The following is a 24,415-nucleotide window of genomic DNA, read 5'->3' on the forward strand; positions in this document are numbered from 1 at the left end:
TGCCCTCATGCCACGCCACACTCATGTCTATTTATAAGTGCGTCTGCCATGAGGAGGAACCGCAGGTACACACTGCAGAGGGTTGGAACGGCTAGGCAGCGACCCTCTTTAAAAGGGGCAGGACGATAGCCCACAATGCTGTACAGAAGCAATGAGAAATATAATCCTGTGCCACCGCCATCAGGAGCTGCACACGTGGGCATAGCAATGGGGAACCTATGTGCCACACACTATTCATTCTGTCAAGGTGTCTGCATGCCCCAGTCAGACTGCGTTTTTTTATAAATAGTCACAGGCAGGTACAACTCCGCAATGGGAATTCCATGTGCACCCACAGCATGGGTAGCTCCCTGGAACCCACCCGCTGTACATAAATGTATCCCATTGCAGTGCCCTGGACAGCAGAGCTAACGTCAGATTAAATGCAGGTGGGCTTCGGCCCAAACTGCATGCCCCAGTCAGGCTCGAGTTTTTTATAAGTATACACAGGCACGTACATCTCCCTAATGGGAAGTCCATGTGGACCGACAGCATGGGTGGGTCCCAGGAAGCCACTGGCGGTACATAAATATATCCCATTGCAGTGCCCAGCACAGCTGATGTAACGTCAGCTTTAATGCAGGTGGGCAAAAAATTAATTGGATTACACTGTAGGCGAGGGCCCCAAAAAATTGGTGTACCAACAGTACTAATGTACCTCAGAAAAATTGCCCATGCCCAACCAAAAGGGCAGGTGAAACCCATTAATCGCTTTGGTTAATGTGGCTTAATTGGTAACTAGGCCTGGAGGCAGCCCAGTTAAAATAAAAATTGGTTCAGGTGCAAGTTTCAACGCTTTAATGAGCATTGAAACGTATAAAAATTGTTTACAAAAATTATATGACTGAGCCTTGTGGGCCTAAGAAAACTTGCCCGTTCGGCGTGATTACGTCAGGTTTCAGGAGGAGGAGCAGGAGGAGGAATATTATACACAGATTGATGAAGCAAAAAGGTCCCCGTTTTTGATGGTGATAGAGAACGATGCTTCCATCCGCGGGTGCAGCCTACGTATTGTTTAGGTATCGCTGCTGTCCGCTGGTGGAGAAGAGAAGTCTGGGGAAATCCAGGCTTTGTTCATCTTGATGAGTGTAAGCCTGTCGGCACTGTCGGTTGACAGGCGGGTACGCTTATCCGTGATGATTCCCCCAGCCGCACTAAACACCCTCTCTGACAAGACGCTAGCCGCAGGACAAGCAAGCACCTCCAGGGCATACAGCGCGAGTTCAGGCCACGTGTCCAGCTTCGACACCCAGTAGTTGTAGTGGGCAGAGGCGTCACCGAGGACGGTCGTGCGATCGGCTACGTACTCCCTCGCCATCCTTTTACAGTGCTCCCGCCAACTCAGCCTTGACTGGGGACCGGTGACACAGTCTTGCTCGGGAGCCAGAAAGCTGGCAAAGGCCTTGGAGAATGTTCCCCTGCCTGCGCTGTACATGCTGCCTGATTTCTGCGCCTCCCCTGCTACCTGGCCCTCGGAACTGCACCTTCGGCCACTAGCGCTGTCGGATGGGAAGTTTACCATCAGTTTGTCCACCAGCGCCCTGTGGTATAGCATCATTCTCGAACCCCTTTCCTCTTCGGGAATGAGAGTGGAAAGGTTCTCCTTATACCGTGGGTCGAGCAGTGTGTACACCCAGTAATCCGTAGTGGCCAGAATGCGTGTAACGCGAGGGTCACGAGAAAGGCATCCTAACATGAAGTCAGCCATGTGTGCCAGGGTACCTGTACGCAACACATGGCTGTCCTCACTAGGAAGATCACTTTCAGGATCCTCTTCCTCCTCCTCCTCCTCTGGCCATACACGCTGAAAGGATGACAGGCAAGCAGCATGTGTACCCTCAGCAGTGGGCCAAGCTGTCTCTTCTCCCTCCTCCTCATGCTCCTCCCCCTCCTCCTGCTCCTCAACGCGCTGAGATATAGACATGAGGGTGCTCTGACTATCCAGCGACATACTGTCTTCCCCCGCCTCCGTTTCCGAGTGCAAAGCGTCTGCCTTTATGCTTTGCAGGGAACTTCTCAAGAGGCATAGCAGAGGAATGGTGACACTAATGATTGCAGCATCCCCGCTCAGCATCTGGGTAGACTCCTCAAAGTTTCCAAGGACCTGGCAGATGTCTGCCAACCAGGCCCACTCTTCTGTAAATAATTGAGGAGGCTGACTCCCACTGCGCTGCCCATGTTGGAGTTGGTATTCCGCAATAGCTCTACACTGCTCATAGGGCATGGCCAACATGTGGAGCGTAGAGTTCCACTGTGTGGGCACGTCGCACAGCAATCGGTGCACTGGCAGATGAAACCGATGTTGCAGGGTCCGCAGGGTGGCAGCGTCCGTCTTGGAGTTGCGGAAATGTGCGCTGACCCGGCGCGCCTTTCCGAGCAGGTATGACAAGTGTGGGTAGCTTTTCAGAAAGCACTGAACCACCAAATTAAAGACATGGGCCAGGCATGGCACGTGCGTGAGGCTGCCGAGCTGCAGAGCCACCACCAGGTTACGGCCGTTGTCACACACGACCATGCCCGGTTGGAGGCTCAGCGGCGCAAGCCAGCGGTCGGTCTGCTCTGTCAGACCCTGCAGCAGTTCGTGGGCCGTCTGCCTCTTCTCTCCTAAGCTGAGTAGTTTCAGCACGGCCTGCTGACGCTTGCCCACCGCTGTGCTGCCATGCCGCGCGACACCGACTGCTGGCAACGTGCTGCTGCTGACACATCTTGATTGCGAGACAGAGGTTGCGTAGGAGGAGGAGGGTGGTTTAGTGGAGGAAGCATACACCGCGGCAGATACCACCACCGAGCTGGGGCACGGAATTCGGGGGGTGGGTAGGACGTGAGCGGTCCCAGGCTCTGACTCTGTCCCAGACTCCACTAAATTCACCCAATGTGCCGTCAGGGAGATATAGTGGCCCTGCCCGCCTGTGCTTGTCCACGTGTCTGTTGTTAAGTGGACCTAGGCAGTAACCACATTGGTGAGGGCGCGTACAATGTTGCGGGAGACGTGGTCGTGCAGGGCTGGGACAGCACATCGGGAAAAGTAGTGGCGACTGGGAACCGAGTAGCGCGGGGCCGCCGCCGCCATCATGCTTTTGAAAGCCTCCGTTTCCACAACCCTATACGGCAGCATCTCCAGGCTGATAAATTTGGCAATGTGCACGTTTAACGCTTGAGCGTGCGGGTGCGTGGCGGTGTACTTGCGCTCGCGCTCAAACAGTCGCGCTAGCGACGTCTGGACGCTGCGCTGAGAGACATTGCTGGATGGGGCCGAGGACAGCGGAGGTGAGGGTGTGGGTGCAGGCCAGGAGACGGTAGTGCCTGTGTCCTCAGAGGGGGGTTGGATCTCAGTGGCAGGTTGGGGCACAGGGGGAGAGGCAGTGGTGCAAACCGGAGGCGGTGAACGGCCTTCGCCCCACCTTGTGGGGTGCTTGGCCATCATATGCCTGCGCATGGTGGTGGTGGTGGCTCCCCAGCTGATCTTGGTGCGACAAAGGTTGCACACCACTGTTCGTCGGTCGTCAGGCGTCTCTGTGAAAAACTGCCACACCGTTGAGCACCTTGACCTCTGCATGGTCACATGGCGCGAGGGGGCGCTTTGGTGGATTATTCGGTCTGGCCCTGCCTCTACCCCTGGCCACCGCACTGGCTCAGCCTGTGCCCACACCCTGACTGGGCCTCCGCGTCCTCGCCCGCGTCCACGTCCTCTAGGCCTACCCCTACCCCTCAGCATGGTGTATTACCAGTAGTGCAGATACAGAACGCTGTAATTAAATGTGACGCTTATTGGCCTGTGGTTGGAGGCTGACTTCGCTTACGGAACGCCAGGAAATAATTTTGTGCAAGCCTGCTGTAACACTTAGCTGGCTGCGTATGAATTAGGAGGACTACTACACCCAGCAGAGACCCAGAACACTGAGGACAGTCACAGGCAGCCCAAATAGATTTTTTTCCCCAAATGTTTTTGCAAAGGCCTACTGCCTATATTCAATCAATATGTCTTCTGTCCCTGCCTCACAATATATGTGTTCTGTCCCTGCCTCACAATATATGTCTTCTGTCCCTGCCTCACCAGTACTGGCCCTGCACTATGTCTAATTACTGCAGGGCGCAATGCTCTGCATGGCCGATATAAAAAAAAAAAAAAAGTGCAACACTGCAAAAAGCAGCCTCCACAGTACTGCACACGGTTAGATGTGGCCCTAAGAAGGACCGTTGGGGTTCTTGAAGCCTAAAATACTCCTAACACTCTCCGTATAGCAGCTCCACCAAGACAGCACTTTCCCTCCTCTATGTCAGAATGCATCTGTGGCGAGCCGCGGGAGGGCAGATTTTAATACTCGGGTGACACCTGATCTCGCCAGCCACTCACTGCAGGGGGGTGGTATAGGGCTTGAACGTCGCAGGGGGAAGTTGTAATGCCTTCCCTGTCTTTCAATTGGCCAGAAAAGCGCGCTAACATCTCAGAGATGAAAGTGAAAGTAACCCGAACATCGCGTGGTACTCGTCACGAGTAACGAGCATCTCGAACACGCTAATACTCGAACGAGTATCAAGCTCCGACGAGTACGTTCGCTCATCTCTAATCACTACCTAACCAGTGCCACTTATTGGAAATCAGCATTGCTACAAGTCAATGTCAGACTCTTCATACAAGTCTTTATAATTCCCTGCCTTCCAATAGGTGGCGCTGCAGAGGTATTGTCCCATCTTCCTTATTTGCATATGTAACAGCAACTCCTGCTCTGGCATCCATACTTATATGGACAGTATTAATTTGAGTGGTCACCATAAAATGCTACATTTTCCAGCTGCTGCTGGAGTGAAATATAAAGTTTCGGGATACAGAAGCTGTTTATATATATTTAGGTAATTTCCATTTGTGGTCCCTGACAGTTCCCTATTACAGAAATATTTGGTAGATATCAATGAAGACTCAGGATTTTTCCATGCATCATTCATCCTTGAACATAAAGGGAACCTGTTAGGGCCTTTTAACAAGGAATGATAATTATTGTTCAAATTCTAGCTGGATCACCGGAATCTGAAGGATAATCGTTCAGTGGAAATATTGCCAACAACTAGGTGAGCTATAATTTGTTCTAGGGGCGTATACACAGAACGATTATCATTCACTTTCGCTCATTTGAACGATTTTTTGACCGATAATTGTTCAGTGTAAAAAAGCCTTTAAAGAATTCGGCCGCCTCCACACCAGTGGATTTGCATTGCAGAATCCGGAGCAGGCATCCACCTGCGGATTCCACAGCAAATACTGCCCATAGCATGTTATGGCAAAATGCGATTTCCTTCACGAGCAGGAATCGACTGCGATTTTCCGCTCGCAGATGAGAAATCACAGCATGCTGCGACAGCTTCTATTGAAGTACCGTATATACTCGAGTATTAGCCGACCCAAGTATATGCCGAGACAATAAGTTTCACCACAAAAAACTAGTAAAACTTATTGACTCGAGTATAAGCCTAGCTATGCTCGAGTATATACTAGGTAAAAAAACCCTCCATACTTACCTCCCAGCCCATCGAGCAATGGCTGTGATTGGCTGATGCTCGATCCAATCACAGCTCTTACTTACACAGCGCTGACGGCGGGGGATGACAGAGCCGAGCAAAGAGGACGGTGGGGGATGACAGCGGAGAGAATTCAAGCAGCTTGCCGCACCGTCGTCGGGGACACAGATGCCAGCTGGGAGCTGAGTATGGAGGGTTTTTTTTAAGCCTTCCCTGACTCGAGTATAAGCCGAGGGGACCTTTTTCAGCACAAAAAAGTGTGCTGAAAAACTAGGCTTATACTCGAGTATATACAGTAATTGGAAACCATCTGACCCGCGGCCCTGCCGCAATCATCATTGTGGAAAGGTTGCACGATCAGGTACAGGTACAGGTACAAGGGGGTCACCAGCCGGGCACAGGGTAGGTTTCCGCTGCGGGATCCTGCATGCGGAATCCGACCCGGCCGTGTGCACGTGGCCTTAATTATTTATCTTGTTTTACTACCTTGCCTAAGTACGTATTGTAGCAAAGTACACAGTAACAAGGAACTAGAATATTTCCCCTTGTCTAGAAGATTCCATCTAGTAATATATACATGTATGTATGTATGACTTACTGTAAGCGACATGTTACCGATTTCAGTTGTCCACTTTCTATTTTCTTCTGTATCTGGGCCCAGACTGCCATGAAAACATATTTCAGACACAATTCCCCCTCCTCACACTTTCTCCAGCCTTTTGCTACCCTCAATGCCCCTCCTGATGCCTCCTCATAGTAATAATGCCCCTCTCACAGTAATACAGTCAGCTCCAAGTAATAGTGCCCTTCTAAGTCCCCACAAAATAATAATAACTTTCTATGCCTCTGAAAGTAATAATGCCCTTTTGTATGCTTCAATTTAATAGTACCTCTCTGTGCCCCCTCAATTAATATTACCCCTCTGTATCTCTCAAAGTACTAATGTACCTCTGTTTCCACTGTAATCCACAGCCCCCGTCTTCGAAACTCTGGCCAGAAGTTTGGAAGAACACTACTTCCTCAGGCTGACTCTCTGATACTTTGTATACAGTGCTCTGATAGCAGGAGACAGGTGTAGGAGTCCGGCCATGCATGTAGTTGTATTATGTCAGACAGCAGAGTGAGTAAGGGTGGTTTCACATCCAGATTTTTGTGGTAGATTTTGGAACGTTTTTACATGTGGCTTTTGGGCCAAAGCCTGAAGTCAATTCAGAACATCTGAAAATATAAAGGAAGGACTTCTATTCCCACTTGCTGCTGGATCCACTTTTGGCTTTGGCTCATAAAACTGAAAGAATATCCGCCACAAAAAAAAACAAACTATGTGTGAAACTACCCTAATAGAGGTTCTTCATTGCTGCAGGCTGGAGTTTAATTGTGGGGGAGGGGGGGGGGGGGGACTAGGGGGGAATGGCCCAGGAACAAATGCCCCTCTACCCTCCAGCTCAGTATGCCCCTGGAGAGAGCCCTGTCCACAAGCTTGCAATCTAAAGAAAATGGGGAGTTCTGCAATTGGTAAAAGTTGTTTATTGTAAGGTGTACCAGCCACATGCAAACAGACATGACAACCTTTGTGATTATCATCTGAGTTTCCACAGCGCACTGCTCACCACTAACAGGAAATCAGCGAAATTCATAATACTTAGAAGAAGAGTACATGTTGTAACTGAGGAGGAGTACAAGAGAAGCTAATTATTTGCAAAGTTCATTAGTGTACTTTATGTATTTCGCAGTCTAAATTTACATAAAGGTCAAAAGTAGGCAGAGGCATAACTTGAAGCTCCTTGGCACTGATAAAATATATATAGGGGCCCCCACCTACCATGTGCCAGTGATAATATTGGCGTCTGTTAATGTGGCTGAGGGGCCTTTGGGCACTCTTAGGCACTTGGGTCTGATAGCGATTGCTGCACCTGCACCCCCTATAGCTACACCCTTCAATGAAGAAGTTTTCTTTAAATATGTATTATCAGTAAGATTTATTTTAATAGATGTACAAATCAACTGCATATAACAAGAGATATGTCGGATACATGCTAGCTTTCAAGCACTATGCTCTAATATAAACCAATAAGAACAGCATATTAACACTTAAAAGCTACAGTATCCATCACAAGATGAAAGCATTTCAGAAACATTTGACATTTGTTATACTTGTGACAGTGTGTGCTACACTTGTGACATGTAATATCGCATCAAGCATTTGTAATAAGAAGTAAACTTTTTTTCGTACATTTTTTTCTAGAACCTCCAAATTCATTGGATCTGAATGGTTCCCATGCCAGGAAAATAAAGCTTACAGCTCCAAACATTAACCTTTCCCTGGATCACAGTGAAGGTTCTGTTCTTTCTGATGACAATCTTGATACTCCAGATGAACTTGACATTAATGTAGACGATCTTGATACTCCGGATGAAGCAGATTCCTTTGACTATACTGGAAATGGTAAGACCACAGTCTGTTACCATGCATGTTAAAGGGGTAGTATACTCTATGGAAGTTATGGAGTAAGCCAGTACTCCTATACAGTACAATGGAGACAGCAGTGCACATTAATTGTTGGGTCTGCCCAACCTCTACTCTTCTTACCAACCACTCGCCAACTTATATTGCATAACAACTGTTAGGGTACCAGAGGTGGAACCTGTTACTATCAGACATAGGTTTGCCACACATGCCTTGGGCTGACAGTTCTTCAAAAGCTCTATGGTTTTTACATTTATCAGTGGACTAATTAGGTGCTTACCCCTCTACTCATTCTGTTCTTGCATTGTTTTATATGGTTCTTCCGAGCTATTCCATTAAGCCTGAGGAAGAACGCTGCGTTGGTTCGAAAGCTCGCTATAACATTATGCCTTTTTGTTAGTCATTAAAAGGTATCATAGCTACAAGACTACTTGGTTTCTCTTACTAAGAACATTCACAATTTACATTTAAACAGTGATTACAGCCTCTATATACATTGTACAAAGAACTTCCTATACTATTAGCATGAATATTCATTAGAATTCAAAATCAGACTGGACAATATCACTAGAATCTTTCCAAGATTGCTATGTATGAAGATGAATAGTGTGAATGGAAGCCTCAGTTTTGAAAGTAGGAATCCTAAGCAATTAAGGTATGATGAAGAACAACTAAAGGCTACATTCATGCATGCAGTTTTTGGGGAAGTGGACATGGTATTGTCTTCACTGGGGACAAGTGGTTGCTCCTATTCCACTGTTTGCATACATGCAGAGGCGTAACTTGAAGCTCCCGGGCCCCGATGCAAAACTCGTAACAGGGCCCCCAACTATAATGCTTTACTTATAGTACTGGGTTCCCTATATGGAGAAGAGAGGCCTTATGGGCCCCCTAAGGCTCCTGGGCCCGGGTGCAACGGCATCCCCTGCACCCTCTATAGTTACATCCCTGCATACTTGGTTACATACAGTTGCAGAAGACCGCAGTACCCAAAACTTGATAAATGATGTGCAAGCGAGGAATTCACATCACTTAAGATGAATCCAATGACTTTTTAGTACAATCATAGGAATAATACTGCGTGTTGCACTACACTCCCTGTAAACGTACTTTACTAAATTAGGTGAGTTGATGCTGTGTTCCTTTTTGGTGTGACAGGAGTGGTACAGGAAAATAGACCTATTCGGTCTCACTAACAACTGTCCGACCCAAGGCTACTGACAGGTTTATCCCAGACTTATCGACACCATCTGGAAATGACTTTTGAGGTTCGAAATTACTTCTGGGGTACACTGTCAGACTAAAAGTTGCTCACAAATTGTATCAACAACATCTAGAGATGACTTCTGAGATTTGAAATTACTGAGGTTCAACGTGTTTCCGCCATAATAAGGCAGCCTTATCAGGAACGTGTCAATTCTATAGGAAAATATGATGGTAATTTTTAGACTAGCTTTAGATGACAGCAGGGGAATTCACCTCCAAAAGAATTTTTCAAATGTCGTATACTCTACATATTAAAGAGTGGTGTAAGGGAAATGAGTTAGATAACTCATGACATGGGGGTTGCTGGATAAACTCTATCAGAAACCACCCATTCAAAAAGATTTCCCCACCAGAGATACATCAAAATAATAAATAGCTCGAGTGGCAGTGTCTCCAGCCTTAGTGGTAGCCTGGAGACGAATAGTGGACTGGATGTCTGGTCAATTCTTATGTGGCCCTCAACTCCTCCCATTCATCACATATGCAAATTTCAATCAACCAATCGGGTGATATTTCCTAAGGTAAAGCCCCACCTACTGGGTGGCACCATATCATCAAAATAATTTACATCATGGAACCAGTAATGTGGACATAAAAAAAACCTGCAGAGTATATACAATTCCTATTTGAAAAAGCATGTGTACCACCTATTTACATCCAAACGCTTCGCAGAACACTCCGACGAGTTGAGGGGCTGCTCACACAAAGTCCCTGTATTGTCGTGTATACAGGTTGCTAGGTAGCGCGATGACGTCATTACGCGATTTGTGTCACAACGTCCATGCAGCGCGATGACGTCAACGCGTCACCCGACGTCGACACGTCCACCAGAGGCGAACCTATCCGATGCCACACATTGGGGAATCTGACAGTTCTAGGTTCAGCTACTTACTTTTCCATCTTGGATTTAACTAGTGGGTACTGGCAATTGTCCATGTCCAAAGTAGACCAGGCGAAGACAGCGTTTACCACCCTAATGGGCGTCTTTTGGACTTTATAACATCCCTAGAAACTTCTATTGGCTGAAGCGGAGATGCCTAAGCTACAATCTTACCATCTTACTATACCTGGATGATGTGGTTGTCTACTTGAAGTTCTACAAAGACAGCCTACAAAACTTGGCTGAAGTCTTCCAGATCCTGATCCAATATGACCTCAAAGTGAAGCTTTGTAAGTGTGACACGCTGCAAGCAAAGATGTGCTACTTGAGACATATCATGAGTGCTGGAGTGACACTTGACCCGAAAAAGATCGCCGTAGTCAAGAATTGACCTAAACTCACCACTTTAAAAGAGGTCAGAAGTTTCTTGGGATTTGCCAGCTACTACATTTGATTTATACTTAACTTTGCCCTGATAGCTGAGCCACTTCAAGACCCTACCTTCCTGGAAACCCAAGGAGAAACTGCCTGCGCAACCCATATTGGGCTACCCTGACTATAGCAAGCCCTCTGGTCTCTATGCCAAAGCATACCAGCCAGAAGAGACTAGGTCATCCTTTTTGCCAGATGATTTACTAAGGGAAAAGAAAGTGATCAAAACTACAGCTCCTTTACACTAGAGTTTCTTAGTCTTGTTTGGTTTATACTGGAGAAATTAAAGGACTATCTGACTGCCACCATATTTGTTGTGTACATCAACAATAACTCTCTTGCTAATCTCAGTACACCTCACCTGGAAGCTCTAGAACAAAGGTGGGCCTCAAGACTTGCCAACTATTACTTTGTAGTCAAATATTGTGCTGGTAAGGCCATTGAAAATGCAGATGCCTTGTCCCACTTGCCAACTGTAATAGATCCCTCACCAGAGGAAGACCTCTGGGAAGATGTTAAAATGCCTACTTTCTATGCCTGCTTTGCTCAACAAAATGTGACCAGTACCAACACATGGGAGACCTGCGCTTCATATTTGCCAGGAGTGAGTCCAAAACTACCTTTTGAGGAAGAGCGATGGATCCAGCTGCAAACTGAGGGCTGAATTATATATCGGTGCTAGTTTAACTAATGAAAGTCTGTGACTCCATACCAGGGTTCTGTCTGTATCTCATTTTGAGGGACTCAGTTGGAACCATGGGGTGCAATCATGGACTTGGTGTAAAACACTGTCTAAATAGACACCTATATTCCCTACTGGAGCATTCTGGGTTTTGGTGGGGAAGGGGGCACTTATAGGACCTCCCACTGACCATGACAATGGGGTCCTGAGGTCTCCAAAAGAATCGAGCAGTGCTCCACTCATTTCAGTGGGGCTGCTAGCAGTCCTACTGTAATGCATGGAGCAGTAATGTACATGCGTGACCAACACAACTAACATAAGAATTAATCTACTAATAAGAAACAATTCATGTGAAGTACTTAAAGGAACACTGAAGACAACACTCATACACTGTGGCATTCCCAGTGCAGAGCCCGAGGAGATGGAGCATGATACATGCTTTATTTTTGTGGTGTTCTTTAAATCTAATGCTCTGCCCCTCAGGCCCTGGACTGGGCACAACACAACATATGAATTCCGTCTTCAGCGTTTCTTCCAGTATATAACTGGTCTTTCTTCCCTTATGATTTTATTTACTTATCTTTGCTGCACATCTGTCATATTCTGATGGGGCTTGTACTCTAGAATGTACATGGGATTGCATTATGAGATTATTCATTCGTTACCTGCCTAAGAGATGCAGCATGTAATGTGTACTATTTAAAGCCACACATGCAATTAATTATATATTGTACAGTTTGTGGGTTACGTAATAGAATTCTGGCAATGAAAATAATTAAGGTATAACCATATAATGTTGTATATAGTTTGACAGCTGGTGTATAGATGATTAAAGTCTATTGGTTTCCGTTACAGTCTCTGATTCTATCTATTTACAAGCTGGCGTAGAAGAAATAATATCATAAATGGTGCCAGTCTTATAGATCTGCCAAGAAAAGATCTTGCTGATTTAATCTCTTCAGCATGTTCTGTTTTGCAATGTAATGTTCTGTTATCGGTGTACACATCTACATTTAGATTACGTGCGGACAAAAAATACAAGCTTTATCCAATGTTAAGTAGTTAAAGTTCTATATCTACCTACCTACCTCTGACCTACACACTGAATCTTATTAGAGGCACATCTACTAATACGCTGGATCTACTTCAGGACCTCAGTAATTCATCATGGCATCCATCCACAGATATAAGTGGACCCATGACATGCCAAGGGAACATTCCTCACACCATTACTCCATCTCCACCAGCCTGATCTGTTGACATTTAACAGAAAAGGTTCTTCAATTTATGCTGCTTGTGCCAAATTCTGACCCTCCCATCAGCATTGTGCAATAGAAATCTGGATTCATTTCACCAAGCAATGTTTTTCCACGGCTTTGTGAATTTTTGCACTCTGTTGCCGACTGAAGCCTTCTTTTGTTTTTCTTAGATTGCAATAGCACTTGAACTGGTGTTATAGCTAGAGATGAGCGAGCGTACTCGCTAAGGCAAACTACTCGAGCGAGTAGTGTCTTATTCGAGTACCTGCCTGCTCGTCTCTAAAGATTCGGGTGCCGGTGCGGGTGACAGGTGAGTTGCGGAGGTGAGCGGGGGGGAGAGAAGGAGAGAAAGATCTCCCCTCCGTTCCTCCCCGCTCTCCCCCGCCGCTCCCCGCCCCCTGCCGGCCCCCGAATCTTTAGAGACGAGCGGGCAGGTACTCGAATAAGGCACTACTCGCTCGAGTAGTTTGCCTTATCGAGTATGCTCGCTCATCTCTAGTTATAGCACATCGGTACTAAGGAACAACGAGTTGGGCATTCTCACATTAGTTGAAGCACCAGTGTTGTATTCAGCTGTAGTTTGTTTGACTGTGCATCGCCTGTTTGTCAGAATGATTAACATCCTCCTCTGATGTCTTTGAAGTTTACATCCACAGCATCTCCTTTCACTGGATGTCTTTCCTCAATCGATATCGTTGCATGAGAAAACCCCACAATGTTGGAAGTTTTGAAATACTGGCCCAGCAAGTTGTGCGTTGATGAACATGTCTTGTTCAAAGTTGCTCAAATCACTCAATTATCAGATTATGATGTAGGTTCACACTGAAACTGATCCACATGAAGCTTGCTCACTTGATATTATGCTACACACAGGGGTCATGTGTCTTATTTCCATAAAGGGAAGCTCCAATCATGAAAGGAACGGGGTCTCCTATAGTGTGGCCATTCAGTGTATCAATATTATATAGAATGTATAAACATTACATAGTAACTTAGTATGTAAGGCCGAAAAAAGAGATATGCCTATACAGTTCAGCCTATTACCCCCCTCCCCCCCCCAATGTTCACCCTATTGCCCTCCCCCCAATGTATTTTTATTAGTTACATGCAAGAGAATAGGGCTAGTAGTGATCATGAGGTAGGGAAGAAGGATCATGATGATGAGTGCAACTTCTCATTGGTCCTTCACCTTTCAGTCAAAAAGACTGACAAGTTCTTTCCCATTCAGCAATTCTGATCATTAACTAGAGAACCAAGAAGCAGAAATTTTTCAGCCCTGCTCTCCTGTCTCCACCACTCCTAGGCGAGTAGGAACCACTGGAAGGTCAGCCTCCGAGTAGTTAAAAGAAGGCAACATCTCCTGGCCAGTAGTAGAAATGGTCCTGAATCTGAGTATGCAGCACACATGCATTTGCATTGTCACTGTTGCAGAAAATTATTGGTCGAGAAGAGCTTAGCATTCAGGACTCCAGCCCCAGATGATCACCAATGCTAAGGTTGCCACACACATCAGAGAAAAGTCACTCAAAATGGCTGTTTTGGGCCATATCTGGCTACCATTGGTTGCAAAATTGACTAGAACAATTGTTCGCAAGGGCCAATGGCAGATTTATGTCTGCCAAAAATGTGATCGGCCACATTGGAAAATCTCAACAGATGCACTGTGCATGGCATGATTAGTCGAATTTGGCGAATCATTTGCCATTTTGTGTATCCCCAGGGAGTGCGTTTAAAAGAAAAACATACTCCATTATCTTTAACTTTAACCTTTAGGGTATGTTCAAATGGTGGAATCACAGTGGAATTTTCCATGTTGATTTCCACCTAAATAAAAACTGTGTCAAAATCTACAGCTTTCTGACGCTGTTTTTGTGTGGATCTGCATGTGGATTTTGCCCTTTAAGTGGGCAGAATTGTCATGTGGAATTCCCAAGGTGAAGCAAAAGTTTCCACATGAAGAAGTGACATGTCATTTTTTCATGCAGAAACTCATGGAAATTCAATTTTCTGCATCGGAATTTGTCATGCAGACATTGCCCATGGACAGCTCGCTATAACATCATGTATTTTTGATAGCCATTAAAAGGTATCATATGTTCACCATTATACAAGGTACTTTTACCATTATATATGTTCAGTTTTATTCATATTATGTACACTTGAAAAAGGCCGTGCGGCCGAAACGCGTTGTGTATTATATATTATTTTATTTTATTAAAATCGTGGAACCTGTTCATCATTGTTGATCGGTGCCATTTCTGATACGCCTATTTGGATTAGGAGGCGCCTACCCCAAAGGCGCCTCCTGGAAGTAAGTGACATAACTTCAGTACATTCCATTTTCATCTATTCTACGGTGCGAGCGCTGAGGTTTTTTTCTCTTTTATTTCATTTATATCTACAAGATTACTTGGTTTCTCTCACTGAGAACAATCACATTTTAGGTGGAATTCGTTGCAATTCCCCTGTCTGAACGTATCTTTAGTGTTGCTGGTGCTTGCATGAACGATCCCACAGATGAACAGTCGATCATGTTACTGCCAATCAATATTTCAATTGTTTTAGACCCTTTGTACATCACATTGAGAAGATTTGTTCTCCGTTTTCCTATAAGGCCTTTTAGACTAAAGGATGTTTGCTGCTTATATACCTTTCCCAATCAGTTCTTGGAATAGGAGAGAGATCAGTAGACCTACCATGGGGTCAGATACAATATGGCCCAAATCTGTAGCTATATTATGGCACTGTGAAAGTGGCCTCCGATTTAATTTTCCAGGACTCACACATTCTTGAGAATGTTGAATCAGCTTAAGGGCGCCCACCCACTGGCGTTTGCCATTTTCGTGCGTGAAAAACGCAGCGTTTTTTGCTGCGTTTTCGCGGCTTTTCCGTTCATTTCCATTGACTTTCATGGGTGCATTAGGAGAAAAATAAGGACACATATGCAACTGACAGTTCCTATGTTAAAAAACGCAACGCAACGCAAAAAAAAACGCCAGTGGACAGGAGTACATTAAATTCTAATTGCTCTTGAGAAAAAACGCAAAACGCAAAGAAAAAAAAATCGCCAGTGGGTGGGCGCCCTAACTGTGCAATAACATGATAGCTGTACTTTGAGACGGTCTCTATTGAGGGCCCTAGGAAAACTCAGTTACAACTGCTGTGGGAGCTGTGATAGAAAAATTTTAGAAGAGAACAAATCAAGGACTGTTGTCTGGGATACATCAAACACCCAACTTTTTCTTTTTATTAAAATGTATCATGTTATCTAGTAAGACAAAATGCACGGCTAGCCACGATCCCAGTCTTCTCAGCATTGCATCCATCACCCACTTACTTTCTAGGTTAGAACCAATGACAGAGGAAAAAGTCTCCAGACTGCTTTCCGCTGCTCCCCCACCACCTGCGCTAGTGACCGTCTTCCCTCTCACCTCCTCCGGTACCTTTCCCCAGCTTTCATTACCCACCTCACCACCATCTGCAACCTCTCCCTAACCACTGGCACCTTCCCCTCCTCATTCAAACACTCCATCATATCCCCTCTGCTAAACCCATCCCAAACCTCCCCTACCTGACATCTCAGGTCCATTACTCGAAAATCTCACCGACTGTCTGTCTGCTGTCTCTAACACCATTTCCTCCCTCTTTCTCAATCTTAACCTCTCAAAAACTGACTTCCTCATCTTTTTGCCCTCAACCAGCCGACCTCCTCCCAACATCTCCATATCAGTGTCTGGCACCACCATAAACCCCAGACAGCACTCCGGCTGCCTTGGGGGTCACACTGGACTCCGACTTCTCCTTTACCCCCCCCCCCATCCAATCTCTGGCCTGAACATGCCACCTGCACCTCAGAAATATTGCTAAAAACCAGGCTGTTCCTCACCACGGACATGCTAAATACACTTGTTATCACCCTCATCTACTCCCGACTCAACTACTGCAACTCGCTGTTCATTGGCCTTCCCCGCACCAGACTTTCCCCTCTCCAATCCATATTAAACATGCCAGCTAGGCTCATTTTTCTATCCAGCTATTTCTCAGATGCCTCTGCATTATGCCAGTCACTGCATTGGCTACCCATAGACTAAAGAACTAAATTTTAACTCCCCACTCACAAAGCTCTCCATGGCACTGCACCATCATACATTGCTTCCCTCCTGTCCATACACCACCCAGCCCGTTCACTCCAATCCACTAATACACTGAGACTAAACACCCCTCTAATATGAACCTCATATACTCTCCTCCAGGACTTCTGTGGAGAGCATCACAGATTCTCTGGAACACTCTACCCCAAGGCATCCGGACAATCACCAATGCATGAAATTTCAGATGTGCCTTAAAAACGCACCTCTTCAGGGTGGCATACCAAATCTCCTGACCTAGCCCCCCTGCCCCTTCCTATGGCTCCCCACACCTTCCACCCTGCCTATCGCATACGACCTCTACCCCTGCACCTCCTTACTGCCCCACCCAGTTTACTTCCTAATAACTGATTTCCACATGTAATTCCCGTACTGCTTGTGTTCCCCCATCCTTATCTCCCCCCCCCCTCGTACCTCTTGTATCACCCCCACCCCGTTTGTTTCAAACTGATTGTATACCACATGTGATTGTTGTACTGTCTGTGTTCACCCATGCTTGAAAGTGCTGCGAAATAAGTTGGCACTATGCAAATAAAGATTATTCTTATTATTGTTCTCAGAGAAACCAAGTAATCGTGTACATTTGATACCTTCTAATGGCTAATGAATGCCTGATGAAGAGGCCTAAGTAGTCTCAAAAAGTAATAATTTTAATTTCTACAAGACTATTTGTTTCTCTTAAGCCCCTTTTGCACTGAATGAGAATCAAACGATTCTCACCTGCCCTAGCAAACGAGCGGGTGATGTCACCACTAGCTCGTCCGCGCTCGGGCAGCATGTGTAGACTGCACAATTCTCAATGAGAATCGTGCAGTTCCCGCTCACTAATCGTTCAGTGTTTCACATTCCTATGTGAAACGCTGAACAATCAGTGTTTAAACTGCACAAGAAGTACACGAGCCGGCGACGATTTTTTATGCCGGCTAAAACTGAACCAGGAATGAGGAGCGCACAATTCTTGCTCGTCGTTCAGTCATTGACTTTCATTTAAACTGAAGGGTTATTGTTTCGTTTCGCTCGTATCGACGATATTCTGAAAGATAATTGTTACGTGTAAATGTAGCGTTACTGAGAGCAATAGCACACATTTTAATTAACAGCATGCAGAGCTATGAGACCATTACACTGAATCACAATGATGAGGATTACAATGGAAGTTCAATTACATAATCAGTCACTTTATCACAAATGTGGTAAGTATAATGTGTTGGTAAAGCTTAGACATCTGCAGGATACATGGGGCACGCATGGGTTAAAAGTTCATTTTGGAATGGGATGATAGAAAAGTTTGTAATCCCGTCTGTATCTTGGAACTTTTGCATAAGACATAACATTACAGCCTGCTAGCACTTGTCAGCTAGTCCATGGAACTTGCCAAGGAATGCTGAATTTGAGAACAAAAGCCTATTTTAATATTTGTTTGGAGCAATATCTTTGAAGAGCAGATAAATAAGAAGGCCTTTTAATTGGCCAGTGCTATTTCCGCGCTCACAATTGCTCCTTTGTTTGCTAGTACTTGACATTTTCCTCAGCCGCAGTAGAGCATATTGACTTGATGAAATGTATGGTAGCTAGGAAAGGATTGCTAATCCTACAAATAACTACAGTATATGATGTTATTGTAGCATTGCAGCTTCAGTAGGGTAAGACTGGTTTCACATCTTCGTTGGGACTTCCAGATGGAGGTTCAGTCGCAAAACCGGCTGAAAATACCAGAAGAAAAAGCAGTGCATGCAGCACTTTCTCTTCCACCCAAAAAAAGGGCAATTGGCCAGAAAGCAAGCAAACCCCATTACGGTCAATGGGGTCTATCTGGCGCTGTTCAATTCTATCCAGACATGGAACCGTTTGTCTGCGGGGATTTCCCTATCCTGCTTCCCGGACGTAGCAGGAAAGCAGAATCCCCAGCGCAGATGTGAAACCACTCTAATGCAGTCAACAGAAACTTTGTTGCATTTGTTCATACTCAGCAGTGTGAATGGATGCAGATACAGGAGTACATGATTTAGTTGACTCCCATAGTTCAATCTCATATGTATTCATAGATTTTGTGGTATCCTGGCAGATAACATTAAGAACAGGGAAGAAATTCATGGTAACTAGAAAGCTAATGCCTTTGCAGGATATTGAGGGATCTAAAGGGCTTGTAAACAACATTCTTGGACACGCTGATCATAGCACCCTTCTTGCAGAAAGTCAAGATGATCTAGAACAGTTAATAAAGGCAGTCAAAGAAAGAAGTGAGCTAGAAGTCTCTTCTTAAACATCAAAAAGACAAAGATCATGACAACAGCTGGAACCGGTGGAACCACCATCACAATTAGCAATGAAGAGATTGATGCTGTACCAGATTACATATTCCTCGGGTCTAAGATGAATCATAATGGAGAATGCAGTTTAGAGATGTAACGAAGAATATCACTGGGTCGTGTGGCTTGGCTAGGAATGGTAAGATCGGGAAGAGTAAAGACATCAGTTTTAGAACCAAGTGTTGCCTAGGAAATGCAATAATTTTTCCCACTGCAACTTATACTTGTGAAAGCTGGATACTGAAAAAGGATGACAGGAGGAAGTTAAACACTTTTGAATTATGGTGCTGGAGACGAACTGTTCAGATACCATGGACAGCGAGAATCACTAACATGAAAGTACTAGATCGCGTGAAGCCAAAGACATCCCTAGAGGCAAAGATTCAGAACAAAAGCTATCTTACTTTGGACACATCATGCAAGCAATGGGACTGGAGAAGGATATTATTTGGGGATTTGTCAGTGGTTCACGAAGAAGAGGTCATCAAAGAACTCGCTGGTTGGACACAATCATGGCAGACACTGGCATGATTACTTGTCAATTAAAAAAAGCTTTACTTGATAGACAGAAATGGTGAGAGTTGATCCATAGGGGGATCCAGTGTCAGCCACGACTGAATGGTTGATCATCAAAGGGCTAGTATAGCAATAATGGAAGCAGGTTCTGCATATAAATAAATCAATATGCAAAAGTTTTTCTAAAGATCCGAATTGCAGAAGTTTGGTCCGTAAAATGAAGGTGTTCGTTTATTACATCTCACTGGGGCAAGTATAGTCCAAATCTTTAATAGAACCTCGTCACTGTTTGGACTCTAAAACATAACTCTTAATAAATTAGTTAAAAACAAAATTCTTCTACTCACTAACACACATAGTACATAGGACAAAACAAAAAATGACCAATGAGGTATAGAGGTGTGGGATGTTTCTCCCGTGATTGCATGAGTTACTTTAACCGTTTAATTCTAGGTTGTTACTCAATCACACAATCTTTACTCCTATCCAGATGCCACTGTAGGTTATCCTGGTGTCAATTAATTGTGATAACTCCTGGGGACAAAAAGGAGTCTTCTGTTACCTTCAGAAGGAGGAAATAATTTCCTTCTATGAAGTTTTAATCACATACAGAGCTTAATAGTCCCAGAATCAGGAAGGTATATCTGCCTCAATATAAAATCGATCACTAGTAATTGGTTAACTAGGTCTGGTCTGGTCCGACGCGTTTCGCTCCACACTGGAGCTTCTCAGGGACCTCGATATGAATCCTCAGTGTGCCTCTCTGTAGATCTATTTCCTTATTATATTTTTTGTATATTTTCTTTCATCCCAGTTAATGCTTTCCTTATATTGGAATAGCAACTAAAGCAACATGTATTCAATGTTAAATATCAATACAGAGTAGTTAGCTCACACCACAATAGGTGAGGTATATGCTAGCTGTAAGGTGACATCTGATACTTGATGTACAAGTGATGTACAAGTGATTACAGAGTAGTCTAATCCCGTCTGCTGCACTTGTACATCAAGTATGAGATGTCACCTTACAGCTGACACCCATTGTATAGCATATACCTCACCTATTGTGGTGTGAGCTAACTACTCTGTACTGATATTTAACTTTGAATACATGTTGCTTTAGTTGCTATTCCAATATAAGGAAAGCATTAATTGGGATGAAAGAAAATATACAAAAAATATAATAAGGTAATAGATCTACAGAGAGGCACACTGAAGTTTCATATCTAGGTCCAGTGTGAAGCTCCAGTGTGGAGCGAAACGCGTCGGACCGGACCAGACATAGTTAACCAATTACTAGTGATCGATTTTATACTACTGTCCAATATACTCTGGGTCAGATTTAATTATGAGATTGCTTCTAGATCTTATTGTAAAATATGCCAAAATTTGCTGCATTTCTGGCACACATTGTTACATCAAGTTTTAGACATGTTTATGAAGCAAACGCACTAAAGATAATCCAGAGTAATTCACTGCATGTTGCTATACAAGGTGCATGGCTGATCAGACATGGAGTATGGTTTAGATGGAAGACGGATAAGGCTTAAGTGCAATATTTGGTGCATTACTGTTGTCTAACTTTATACCACCTATTAGTTGGCTTAGTTTGTGCCAAAATTTTGTAACAAAATTTTGGCATAAACTAAGCCAACTAATAGGTGGTATAAAGTTAGACAACAGTAATGCACCAAATTTAGCATAAGCCACTGTTATAAGTTTGGCGCATTTTTAGACGGCCTGGTTTTAATTAAAATTTTTTTATTAGGCATGATTAGTAACTCTTCCCTTCTGTGTTTTCAATTCCTCATAATTTTCTGAATCGCTACTTGTTTACATGATAAATCTCATTGACTGATTGAACAATTACATTTATCTTAGATGATCGTCCTGCACTCGGCCACTCGCTGCAAGGAGATTTTGAATCTATCCAAGAGTACACGGCAGAAGAAGAGAGAGCTGATAATAAGTTATGGAGGACTGTCATCATTGGTGATCAGGAACAACGAATTGATATGAGGGTCATTGAGCCATACAAGAAAGTGATATCACACGGAGGTATGCTATAAATACAGACACCTATGCTTTTTTTTTACTTTATGCTCTTTTTACATATGCACTAACTGTAAGCAGTGAAGGTTTCATACAGTCATTGTAGGTACACATCATTACTTAATAAAATTATCATATGATTCCATAGATGATATCCCTGCCTTTATGCTCATACAAGATCCTGTTAGCGTATTAAATCTGTATGTACTCCAGAGCAGTCCTTTGACTATTAAAGTGTACCTGAGTTTTCAACAAGTTGTCTAAAAATGGGTTCACCATACTTGCACATTTGCTGCTGTTGGCACCGTTTCATTTCTGTAAGTTCTGATTTTCAGGTGGTCTTCCCCATTTTCCTGCTGTTTACAATCAACATTCATGCATGGGCTGTGTTGCAAGCATAACAGTCTGCCAGTAGTTCACTGTCCTGCACTTTCTTATCCTGACTTCCCATGCTGCATTGCACAGTCTTTGGTCCAATCAGCAGGGGGACAGTATCTAAACGCCCACCCCTCTGCTCTCTCAGGACAATTCAGGCATTCAGAGACATTCTGGCCAGAGTAATGTATACACAGGTGTGTAACGGCTGATTTAGACACACCGATTATCGCTCAAAATGCTCTTAAAAGCCATCATGATTTTCCCTCCTGTCTACCATCAAGACCGGAGTTGCTGTTCTTACTCTCCTCTTCCCACTTTGCTCTTTCTCTAACCGGATTAGGGTTTACTCCTTTTTTAATTTAGGAGCATTCTCCACGTATCGTGGGGACCCTGTTCTGAATTGGACATTGTTTCCAGCATATAACTTTATCTTGGCACCTTTAGTGCAAAATTGTTGCGCCAATTCTGACGCTTAATGTTCTATAGGTGCTTTGTCTATTCTGGTTAGTTCCATTCTTGAGAGCAGATTCCCTATTTATCTAGGTTTGTTCCATTATTAGGGAAGCTTAGGTTGGCATATATTTTTTTCTGTTATGGGCAATCTATTATCGGTTTATCTGCCCGTACGGACAGGCACCCCTTATTGTAATATGTAACAGCATTACTTACAGTTTAGGGCATTTCTACTATCACGGGTTAATCTAACCATAGATAAGATAGATATCAAGGCCAACTATTTTTTCTGTGTCGGATGACACTATCGTGCATCAAGGTTCCTGATGAGTCTGTATGAGACAGAAACGCGTTGAACCAGTCTGAACCAGCTTTGAAACAATTTTTAAAAAAAAATTTTTCCTTATAAGAGAACCCAGTCTGATCATCCACTGGCGTTCTGTATTCAAGAACCAGTTTTGAATTGGTTTTTGAACCACATTATGCATGAGAACCCATCATATTCCTGATTGTGGTCCTCCTGTTGTTCTATCAGAATCTATCGTGTTTCTCGATTGGTAACCTGTGGCTTAAAATCCGTCAGCCACTTTTGTATATTTTTCGGAAGAACCCAGCAGAAGCACTGATTGGTGTCCCCTCATTCAGAACTAAATTCTAACTAGTTCTGTACTCTATCATGGATAAGAACCAATCATAAGCTTCTACTGGTTTCCTGATATTTGATCATCTTTTGCCCGTTATTATTATTTAAACAGGGCATTGTTCTGGATAGAACCGAACCTGTCTCTTATCGAGACGTTATTACATCAAAAAGATCGGTGTTTTGTGTCACTTACACATTATGCTCCTAGTCTATTCGATGAGACACAATACGAACCCAAGTGCTCGTCACTATTAGAAGCTAACTGCAAACCACTTACCTCGGTGGAACTATCAGCCTCCTTCCACCTCTTTTAAGAGGATAGACTTCAACACGGTCCTCTAATCACATTCGAATTTAGTTATATCCATCTTCAATAGTGGTTTATATAGGATAGGCACCAGTGTCTCATTTTGAAGCACATCCTTGTACTACCATAGAGGGGCTAGCTTCACATATTCTCATTCGGTTCTTTTCTAGTGTTGAACCTCTTGCTCTGTTTTTGTCTGTCTTGTTTTGTCTGTTTTCTGTGAGGCCTAAACATTTTATATATATTTGTTATTAAAATTTATATTTTAAGGGATATACCCAGTAAATATTTGTTTAAAAGCCATCATCTTAGCAATAATTGTTGTGCCTATCTTGTGCCCGTCATTCAGTTTTGGTTAACGATTCGCTCATTGTTGTCTTTCAGTCCACTTAAAATCGATCGTTCAGGTAGAGGCAGAAATTGTGGAGAATACAGACACTAAGTCTGCAAATCTGTCAGTTTATGTGAGTGCAGGGCAGTAGACTATGAAGATATCTCTTCCCCCACAGCCCCTTCCCACATCCTAGTGCCCTAGTAACTACAGAAGCTCAATATCTAGCAACAAACAGTGGATTACAGAGGGGCTGGAAGGGAAACCCTTAGCATTTTAGGCATTCTGGCTAAATGTTGAGTAAACCCAATATAATGTGTGTACATGAAGACACAGATGCGCCCCCCCCCCCCCCCCGAGAGGCAGAGATTGTGGAGATTGTTACCACAATGACTGCAGATCTGTCAATCTGCAGCCTGTAAGTGCACGGCAGCACACCTGTGAAGATAGCCCATTGCCAAAGAAACGTCTCTGTGTGCTTGTTTATACAGAAGCTTTGTACCAAATGACAGAGAGTGGATTGTGGGAAGCTGGGGGGAAAACGCCTAGTAGCGGTCACTTCAAACATGATTTAGAGTGGTAAAGCAACAACATTCTGAATGCAAGTATATTACAAAAATGATGAGACTAAAACAAGCTAGTAGATAAGCAGAAGTTGTCTGAAAAGTTTGTGCCTCTTTAACTGGGAAAAGAATGCTGAAATCATAGTCAGCAATTCTGAAATCGCTGTTTACAAATA

At 44.1% G+C, this 24,415-nt stretch overlaps 1 protein-coding gene across 3 annotated transcripts in view; it reads left to right on the top strand.

Moving 5' to 3' along the window:
- PRUNE2 (prune homolog 2 with BCH domain) overlaps positions 1-24,415 on the top strand; it is a 129,586-nt gene that overhangs the window by 51,543 nt on the left and 53,628 nt on the right. For all 3 annotated transcript variants that reach the window (XM_066604147.1, XM_066604148.1, XM_066604149.1), the window contains 2 exons: positions 7,799-7,999; positions 21,394-21,570. In XM_066604147.1, the coding sequence (XP_066460244.1) occupies positions 7,799-7,999; positions 21,394-21,570 (378 nt within the window). The remainder of the gene's footprint in view (positions 1-7,798; positions 8,000-21,393; positions 21,571-24,415) is intronic.

The sequence above is a fragment of the Eleutherodactylus coqui genome, chromosome 5, assembly GCF_035609145.1.
Source record: "Eleutherodactylus coqui strain aEleCoq1 chromosome 5, aEleCoq1.hap1, whole genome shotgun sequence".
Taxonomy (NCBI): domain Eukaryota; kingdom Metazoa; phylum Chordata; class Amphibia; order Anura; family Eleutherodactylidae; genus Eleutherodactylus; species Eleutherodactylus coqui.